Source organism: Scleropages formosus, chromosome 6 (genome assembly GCF_900964775.1).
Source record: "Scleropages formosus chromosome 6, fSclFor1.1, whole genome shotgun sequence".
Classification (NCBI taxonomy): Eukaryota; Metazoa; Chordata; class Actinopteri; order Osteoglossiformes; family Osteoglossidae; genus Scleropages; species Scleropages formosus.
The window spans coordinates 9,444,293-9,454,255 of NC_041811.1; the positions used below are offsets into that span (position 1 = coordinate 9,444,293).

The 9,963-nt window shown below is 41.6% G+C and overlaps 1 protein-coding gene across 4 annotated transcripts; it reads right to left on the bottom strand.

Annotated features, from left to right (window-relative positions):
- Nucleotides 1-547: 547 nt before the first annotated feature.
- Nucleotides 548-9,914, bottom strand: gfi1b (growth factor independent 1B transcription repressor). 4 transcript variants are annotated; one of them, XM_018732847.2, is made up of 8 exons: nt 9,844-9,914; nt 8,187-8,290; nt 3,961-4,082; nt 3,048-3,230; nt 2,734-2,963; nt 2,185-2,322; nt 1,502-1,667; nt 549-954 (listed from the first exon to the last, which is right to left on the bottom strand). In XM_018732847.2, the coding sequence occupies exons 3-8, from the start codon at nt 4,073-4,075 to the stop codon at nt 776-778; spliced, it is 1,011 nt and encodes a 336-aa protein (XP_018588363.2). In that variant the 5' UTR covers nt 4,076-4,082; nt 8,187-8,290; nt 9,844-9,914; the 3' UTR covers nt 549-775. The 4 variants fall into 4 exon arrangements, with proteins under 4 accessions (XP_018588367.2, XP_018588363.2, XP_018588365.2 ...); XM_018732851.2 differs by lacking the exon at nt 8,187-8,290 and having other exon boundaries at nt 548-954; nt 9,844-9,904; XM_018732849.2 differs by lacking the exons at nt 8,187-8,290; nt 9,844-9,914 and adding an exon at nt 7,097-7,121.
- Between the last annotated feature and the right edge of the window lie 49 nt (nt 9,915-9,963).

The window sequence follows — 9,963 nt, forward strand, 5'->3', positions numbered from 1 at the left end:
AGCAGAACCTCCTTTAGCTGCAAGTCTTCTAGGTTACGCTCTCACTTGCCCTGAATGCCTGGATTCTGGAACTTTCTCCCACTCACCCTTGCAGATCCTCTCAAGCTCCAGCAGACTGGACTGGGTGCATTGGCAAACTGCAGTTCTCTTTACACTTTTCACTTTGTCATTATATGGTAAAGTGTGTCCACTGATGGCAAAATAGAATCAGTTCAACCTCTAAGTCTACAACACAGCTAAGTGTGGAAAAGTGGAGGGGTGTGAATACTTTCTGAAGGCACCACACAGGTGGCCAACACTGGAACCCAGAGCCACGGCTGGCCCCTCGATAGAAGCCCAATATCACGATTTCCCATAAGGAGGTAAAGAAGCTGTAACTCTAACCCTAACCAGGACATGTCTGGGTCCTGTGTTCCTCTGGGAGCTGCTGGACACCAATTCCCGTCCCTGTGAGGAGGAGCGCCAGACAGCCACAGTCTTATCATGTCCAGCAGAAGCGGATGATCTGCTCCATCCTTGTTGCACATTTGCAGTGGCAACACACATACACACATACACACACATTTCACATATTTGGAGAGCTACATGTTGTTCCTGTGCTGCTGAGATACAGCTCGTGTCCATGCTACAGCATTTCCTGGAGCCGGGGGTGGACTTTGAGGGCGACCTTCATCACGGTCTGTGCCACTTGCCACCCCAATGCCAGTGTTGAGTACTTCTGCCTGCATCTTGGACAGACTCAACCCGGTTGTCTGCATGCGGCATCCCTGCTGTCCTACTTGAGGCCGTGCTGGCTCTCGTGGTGCCGCCGAAGGTCCACCTTGCGCTGGAAGCCCTTGGCGCAGATCTCGCACCCGAAGGGCTTGAACCCCGTGTGCTTGCGGCTGTGGGTGATGAGGTTGGAGCTCTGACTGAACGCCTTTCCGCACACCTGGCACTTGTGGGGCTTCTCTCCTGCACAGGACCAAGCACGAAGACACACATTTACAGTTAGCTTGAATGACTACACTGGTTAAACGCATTCTGTCAAAGCTCCACAAGGTGCACCAAGGTGTTTTTGCTGAAGCAGAAGGTGTTGATTTAACCTTGGATCCCAAAGCATAAACCAACTGGCCTCCCAAGTCAAACAGACAGCAACGAGATCAAAGGAAAAATCTAAAATAAAAGTGTGGGATATTAACACACCTATAGCAGTGCAATACTTTATAAATCACAAATCTGGGATCCATACACTTTCAAGAGCTGGACCTTTGGCTCCCTGTTGGGCCTGGGTTTGAGTCCCACCTCCTGCATAGCACCTTTGAGCACGGTATTTAATGTAACTTGTACCTGAAAAATTACCCAGTTGTATAAATGGGTTAGTTGGTGTAAAAGTACCCTACCATTAAGTAGCTTTAGAGAAAAACATCAGATAAACTATTTTTTTTCTGGTGTTCTTTCCCACTCACCCCTATTGAGGGTCTCCCCATCCCACCCTCCGCCTCGAGGGGCACTCGCTCACCTGTGTGGATGTAGGTGTGTTTCTTCATGTCGGACTTTTGGTGGAAACGCTTGCCGCAGTACTGACAGGGGTACGGTCGTGTGTCCGAGTGGATGAGCAGGTGTGTGGACAGGGTGGACGAGCGCTTGAAAGTCTTCCCACACATCTTGCACTCAAAGCTCCTCTCCTGGACCAGAGACACACCTCAGCAATAACCTCCTTCTCCTCCTCCTCCCTTAAAGTCTTTCATCAGTGTGGATGCAACACTAGATGTTAAGTGAACAGGATGATGACCGGCAATGCAGAGGCATCTCTGCTGATGACTGAACTATACACTTTTGCAGGCTGGCAAATCTCGATTTAATCAAATGACGTCTCATTTTATAATGGTCCTGTGCTTAGTAGTGTTTTTCATACTAAAAAACAACCCAGGAAAGGCGGAAACAGCATGACACTAACATGGCGAAGGAATATTATACCATCAAACTGATTATTTGTTTAAAAAACACTGAAAACAAAATCATAGGAAATTAATATACATACTGAGTATGTTGGATTTATTGCATCAAATTGGAGTGGTGTTGGAAAACAGATTTCCACCAGTTGAAATAAAGGAGTAAAATCAGCCAAGTAATTAATTATTTTAGCAGGCTGAACAGATGTTCCCATCCAGAGAGCGGGAGAGGTAGACATGTGCAGCGTACCTGCGAGTGGACGTTCATATGCTGCTCCAGGCTGACTGCGTGGCCAAACGTCTTGCGGCAGATGCTGCAGCCGAAGGGTCTGGTGCCGCTGTGAGAGCGGCGGACGTGCACCTCGAGCCCGTGGGGGGTTGAGAACACCTGCAGTGGCCGTGGAGGGCGGGGACAGGTGGCTTTAAGGAATCTTAGTAACAAGAGGCACTTCTGACAACGGATACTTCTCATCACAGTGACTCATAGCGTTTAGCTATTTACCATTACTTACACATCTGGGTAATTTTCACTTGATCAATTCAGGATAAGTACCTTGCTCAAGGGTACTAGTGTGTGTGCGAGGATTTTAAGCTGGGTCCTTCAAGTGCAAAGTGGCAGCTCTAACCACTATGCCCTCTGTTGCCCCAGTAAGCCATGGCTATTGACATAAGCGTTGATAAAAGATGATAAATCCTTATCACACTGTGACGGCCATTTACGACCCTTCACAGAAAGCTCTACTGTCCTGGGTTGCTTATTATCTCATACACAGGTGTACTGGCGTGGCGTTAGGCTGACCTTGTCACAGGTGATGCAGTGGTAAGTGTCAGAGGTGGGCGAGTAATGGGTCTTGCAATCCATTGCTTGCGGCGGCTCCGGACTCTGCTTAATGTGCGTCCCGTAGAGGGTGCTGGCGTGCTGCAGCAGGGAGCTGGTGAAGCCCACCTGTCGGAATTCAAAGGAGGGGCGCATGGGCTCCCATGCCACTGAAGGCTTGTAGTAAGTGGGGTAGTCAGGAATCTGGGGCTCTGTAAAAACAGAGATGGAAAGGTATGTAATTGCCTTGTCTGTGTTTTACCGCAATCCCAGCGATGGATTTCCTTATGTCCCACCTGAGGTGTAGTACGGGGCTCCGGAGATGATGGGGGCCATGGTGGTCTCTGGGGGAGGCAGTAACGTGTGCGCTGACTCCTGCTCGTGCTTGATGTAGGTGCAGGGCTCCGAGGGAGAGGGCCGCCCCTCCAGCGTGCGCTCCGAGGGAGAGTCCTGCTCCTGGTGGTCCGACGGGAGCTGCTCTGCTCGATCACATTGACGTAACACATCATCGTGTGAGTACTACCACAGGTTGGCAGACGGAAATATTACATCTAGCCTGCAAAACAACAAACTCAAACAAAGCACCTGAAACAAACCAGCAACTCCATTAACGTTCATGATATGTTCTATGTACTTTCGAAAAGTCTGTAAATCTGTTCCCTTCTGCTGCATTTGCAGAGCAATGTTTATTAATCTAACCTGGCAGGGCCTGGACACCTGCTGATGTTATGTTGAAGAACTGCAGGACTGAGGGCTGACTATTTGAATAAGGCTCATTTGCATATCCGTGACACCAACCGCTCGCTAGCTGTGCCATTATTATGAAGGCAAGGCAAGCTCATTCACGGTAATCCGTGCGTCAAAGTCAGAGCAGAACACGGCTACGTGCTCACAGAAGCCGAGCGCGTGTCGGTCAGGCCGCATTGCAAACATTTAAATGTGCGCAGGGATACCACCACTTTATTTGAGCTTCCGTTCAGCTACAACATCAGCTATCACAGCAATGCAGACGGTTAACCTTGCGTAGTGTTGTCTAAGATTACATTCATCTGCCTCGTAACCTCAGCATTTTTTGCCTTCTGTAGTTCTACAATGTAATGTGTGTCATTTTGCATTAGGCATAGTGGGGTGAACATTTCAGAGCAGGTACTGTGACACTGTGACTCCACTGCTTTATGAGACCTTGATAATACAGTTTATGACTCTTACTTGTGCTGTGAACAGCGTCCAGTGAACTTTGCAGGTCGGGGTGGTCTCCCTCAACCACCCTGTGGCTGCTGTAAGATGCACTCTTCTTGCTTTTCACCAAAAAAGACCGAGGCATCGTGGAACTGTTTAACGGAGAAAAAAGAAAAAAAAACTTAATTGTTTAAGGGCTTTAAAGTTTTTATATAAATTCTTTTACAGGTGCTAATGCTTTTAGAAAATTCACAAATAAAATGTTTTATGGAGTTACACGGGTCAGATTACAAAAAAATGTTTCATATGATTATGTACATTATTGCAATGTTGTTTCAATATAATAACCATGCAAACAATTTGTTGCCAGTCAGAATTATAATTTCCGTATGGAAATAATATAATTCACTATACTGTAATATAATTACAAGTAACAATTGTGTTGATTTTTTTTATTGTAAAAGCATATTTTTTGTAATTATAAATGAGTTACTTAATACAAATGTAACTCAGGACAGATGTTAGAAATAATACCTGTTAACAAATAAGTGTTACAAAATAATGTTTACTGACAGTAACAACAGTATACAAGTTCACAATAAAATTACTACTCCATGGCAAATAAATAAATAAACAAATAAATACATAAATAAATAAATAATTAGAGCTTTGATCGATTTAGATTCGTTTTAGTAAAAAAAAAGACTAAAACAATCGATCAAGGTAGTACGTTTGATTACCCTGTACTGCACAGATCACATCTTTTCCACTTTTACCTGGACGCATTGCTGTAAAGTCTCACATACTTAAACGTACAGTTACGCGTTTACAATATTTCCAGATTTTTTTTATGTCCCAAGAGTCCAACGGAGAAGGAAAGGAACATTTGAAGCAAAGAACCCGTTTCTCCTCTAGAATGAACTTTATGGCTCCTATGGTGTTTTGCTGATGGTTTCCGAGTATTTTTAGTATTTACTATTCGTTTTTATACGCACAGACAAACGAATCGTTTTTGTGTTTTTTTTTAATAGATTAAAAAGTTTGTGTAGCGTGGCGAAAAACAGAAAACGACCTGTGAACTCACTTACCGGCGATGTGACACGCTCCCAACGATGAAGAACAAAAAGGCGCCCCGGCGTACTTGTGCTTCCTAAAGACACTTTCCAGCGCGCACTCTGCTCTTAAAATCCGTTCCTGGATGCTGTCGAGTGTGAGGCGCTGTGTGTGAGTGTGTCACTGCGAGAGTTGGAGGCTGTGTCCTTTGTCTCTCCTCCCTGATTTCCAATCTGATAAGTGTGTGTGTTGGAATCTGACTGCGCTTTCCACCAATGGCACAGCAGCGCAGGTGGACATTTGGCTCCTGCATGAAGCGACGCTGTAATAACAGCGTAACAACGCAATCAAAAAGCCATGTGCGCGAACTTATTTAGTCATTTACACAATCCCTTCAGAGCTTCGCGAACTGAACGATTCCAGAGAAAGAGGCAGGAAATACCCAGGCATTTTCTGAGGGTTTTTATTTGTTTACTCTGAGGATTTTATTCAAATTTAAAAATGTACAGTTTGCAACCGCAAATTCGCAACTCGTTATTTAAAAGCTTCGTGACTTAATGCAAAATTTATGAGAAGTTTTATGCTTTTGAAATGCTTTCTACTCTAAAAGAAAAACCTTCTCATTTCGAATGAGGTGAGGTGATTATATAACGGCTAAACCCAAAGCACTGCCCGTGAAGCTGTACAATTGCATTCCTTTTTTATTTGTACTGTATTTTATTGATTGTTGGAGGGTGTTATTTTAAATCGAGACTTTTTTTTCATTTTAAAACCCATCCAACCTGTATTTTCACCCCCTGTGTTTGTCCTCAAAACTCAGTGTTTGCACTGTCTTGTTTGTTTTTCTTAAGTTAATTGTTTTTTTATTCCTGGGCGTGTAATGAAACGCATTAATGCACTTTTCGACTCACACAATACTAAGAACTCGTATACGCATCGAATTAATGTTACAAAATGTGTGTTTTAACAGCAAGGGTAAAAAGGACATTACGGCACAGTTTCTGTTAGTTAGCTGTTCAAATCTTTGCTCGCCGCGCACTGGAAGCATTTTCAAAAACGCCGTTTGCGTCGCGAGCCACCACGTGCACGCGCCCCCGCGCGGTTCGCACGCGACACGCACGTGGTACCACAGACTGAAGCTTTGCTTTATTTCATCGCTTTTCAGTATAATTTACGCAGAGGTGAACAGAATAATTAAAAAAAACTATACTTAAGTAAAAGTACAGTCACTTAAAAAAACCTACTCAGGTTAAAAAAAAAAACTAATTCAAAACAGGACAGTATCTTGCACTGGCTTGAGAACAAATTATATAACAAGTCTGTCGGAACTACCTGAATGGCGTCTAACTTAGTTATTTAAATGATAATAAAAAATGCTAATGCTGGAAAAGACATTCTGGTAACAAAGCAAGATATTATAGCTAGTTGCACGAGAGAAAACAAACTTACTCTAACATGTTTTAATACTGTAGCAGCTTGAATATCAAATTAGCATAATATATCAGAAGAACTCAAAAGTTATTCAATACTAAATTACAATAAATGGGAAAGTTCACAGATTTAGCGCTCTAAGTTCCGAAATATTATCGGTGGACATCTGTAATAACACTACCCTAGAAACAGCCTTTTTATATAAATGGAAATAGATCACTCAGCAAAATGAAATGTTAGCCTGCAAACAATATACTGTACTTGTGTGCAGTCATTGCAGATCGTTGTGCTATCATGTTTATGAAGTACGTGAAATTGCCATATTAATTAACCTATCAGTTAACATTATTATTAACACTTCTTCAAAACTTTATGGAACTCTTATTCAATTTTTTTTTCACTGACAACTCTCTAGAAACATGTTTAAGCAAATTAAAATATTTCACACCAACATTATTTTTACTGTATTTAAATAAAAATGAGTAAAAAAAAAAAAAAAAGCATGTTTTTTATAACTGTTCTTTTCTAACGTTAGGAACATCCAAAATGCCATTTTATTAGTTTTGCCCATACACCCAATACAATGGGAGCAATTATTGAATAACTTAGTTCGGGAATAATTTACACCAACTCACAATGTGAAAAATTTCACTCTTAACTTATGAAACATATTTAAACTCACGTTTTTCATCAGACTTCTGCCATCACTTTCCTGCCAGTGAATGTTGGCAATGGAGAAAGACAAACCTCAGCACTAAACTCTGATTGGTCAACACTAAACCCCGATTGTTCATTGCAAGGAAAAATGTTAACCCTTTGTGGTATTAACACTTCTCATAAGTTGTGTGAGTTTTGCATATGTGATACTTTATTATGATGTCCAAAATTCAACTGCAATTGAGAATATACTGTGGCAGTCAGGGATAAGCCCTTCTCCCACCACTACTGGATTGGCTATAGCTGTTATGTAGGTGACAGCTGGTACCGTAGTGTTAGAGCTGTTGCCTTTAGACCCAAAGGTTGCAGGTTTGATTCCCCACCTGTGGCTGTAGTACCCTTGAGCAAGGTACCTACCCTAAAATTACTCCAGTAACATCACCCAGCTGAATAAATGAGCAAGTAATTGTAGGTAGACTAACACTGTAAGTTGCTTTGGAGAAAAGTGTCAGATAAATGTAAACAGTTTTAAGTCACTTGTTTATAGGCCTCAGCAAAAGTGCAAATGAAAGTGCTTCTTTTTCGTAAAGAGACTGAATTTGAGGTTATGGACTTTCCTGGTAAACTGAGCTGATGAAATCTGAAACGATGGCCAATGAAATCTGCTTAATAAGTTACCTGACAGTGAGGAGCTCTTGCTATTGCTCCTCTGTAAAAGTGATTTGACTGATTTATATGAAAACTGTGACTGACAGCTTACACTGGCCAGTGAAATACACAGAAATCAGCTGACAATGAGGAGTCACTAATTGTATGCAGTGAAAGTAGCTTGTGCTGTTTTAAGGAGAAAATTCAAATTAATGAAAACAATGTAATCAACAATATTAATCATAATCATAGTTAACCATTACAAGATGAGAGTTTTAAATATTTTTTCTGGTGGTATGCTTTACATTTTAAAGAGTGCAAAAGAAAAATAACAGAGAATAGCAGGCTGTTTTCTGTCAGTCTGGGAACTAAACTGATGAATGTTTGACGACAGAGAAGAATCTACAAATAAGAATACTTTTTTATTTAAGAACGTTGAGCAAATTAATTCATGCTTTATTACTCACCGGAAGGTGGTGCTGTTTGTTCACAAATTGGGTGCAATGTTCTAAAGCCATGAATTGGAATTAGTATAGCACCAGAAGACCATGCTGTGTTCCACTCCTCTCATCTGAGAACAAGAAGAGGCTCCATTTGACATGTGACCACCAAAACGGGATGACTGATGAGTTTAAAAGCATTGTCTGGTCTGAAGAATCTTGGTTTCTCTTGCAGCATGCTGATGGCAGAGTCAGAATGAAGTGTAAGTATGAAGTGTAGATCCAACCTGATATCAATGGTACAAGATGGAGGTGGTGGAAGTGTAATGTTGTGGAGGATGTTTTCCTGGCACAAATTAAGCTCCCCAGTACCAGCTGAGATGAAAACCAAAGCATTTCTAAATATTTTTGCTGACCAGGAACATCCCTTCATGGCCACAATCTACCCTTTTAAAATGGATACTTCCAGCAGGATAAAGTGTCATGTGACACAGCACTTGTGACAGGATGGTTCCACAGAAGTGTAAGTGAAATTATTTTACTCCATTGTCCCTGGACCTCAGGCCAATAAAGAGAGACAAAAAAGTGGCCACTTACTATAAACTGAATTATCCAAATATTGGATATTTCAGAAGTATTACTGGAATGTGAGCATTCCTCTGGGTTACAGACAGTCAAGTTAAACATTTTTTGAAGATTTTGAATTTCTTAGCTCTGTGACGGAGCTGCATTTCTTCCATATTTTCCCTAAAAAAAGCATATTTTCTTCACATTTATATCTTCTGAAATATATGTTTGCGGAAGAGTGAATGTGAGCTGATAGATGTCTATAAAATCCCCCCTAACTAAACAGGAGTACAGGAACTCCTTAGTCCAACTCACCTACACAGTGTGTATGGCTCCTGCCTGGTATCTGTCAGTGTTGTACATTCTCATAGCACCAGCAAGAAAAGCTATATTGTTACCATGGAGATAATAAAGAAAGCTGCTAGTGGCATAAAGATGAGAACCAGTGTGCGTTGCACATTAAAACAGTAAACATTCGGATTGAACACAAATCCGTGGGAACCACATATTTCTACAGAAATTTTAGACCATTTTCAGTTTAATAGGGCTCAAAGTGTATATAATAAAAGTGTTATACAGGTTTTTTTTATTAATTGCAACTTATTACAAAAGAAATTTTTACGAAAACATAATGTCAGTGGTTACTTTTTATGTTCTTACGCCTAAATGTAAATGTAAAAGTGACTTTGGGGTTTCGAAGAAAATGATTATTAAACAGACTTCCATTCCCAGTTATGTCCGAATGTCGAGGAGCCCAGACTAATATACAATAAAATAGACTGCTTTTCTATAAGGTGTTCTTACCAATGTCCGAAAGAAACCCTAAGGAGATGTGCTGCCGAAATTCGGTGTTAAATAAATGGAGCGGTTATATGGAATTCTCTGAGAGACTTTTCACCTCAGATGAAAAAGTCTCTCAGAGAATTTCTGGTGCACGAGGCAGCACGTCGTGTGGATGGCCCAGTCTTCTAAGAGTAATACTACTGCATTTTATTGTTAAAGAATACTGATTTAAGTGTATATAAACCGATTAGTCGGGCCATTCTGTCTGAATGAAAATTGTGCTGTGCCATAAATCGCGGTTAGTTTGGCAACAAATACCATGAACACCATTCACCTTTACATGGTTTTATCTGCAGAAGACGTCGAGTTGACTCCTTCTGCAGCCTCACGTGCTCTCCATTTCTGCCGCGCGCCTGCGCTCGCAGCCTGAGTCACGCGAAAAACTGCTTCACTG

Excerpts from the sequence above, each read along its gene's own strand:
- gfi1b (XM_018732851.2), bottom strand. The coding sequence starts at position 4,075 with ATGCCTCGGTCTTTTTTGGTGAAAAGCAAGAAGAGTGCATCTTACAGC. Across the intron at positions 2,323-2,733 it reads ACTGCATCACCTGTGACAAG|GTGTTCTCAACCCCCCACGG; the intron begins GTCAGCCTAACG and ends CGGCCACTGCAG. Across the intron at positions 955-1,501 it reads ACACACCTACATCCACACAG|GAGAGAAGCCCCACAAGTGC; the intron begins GTGAGCGAGTGC and ends GGTCCTGTGCAG.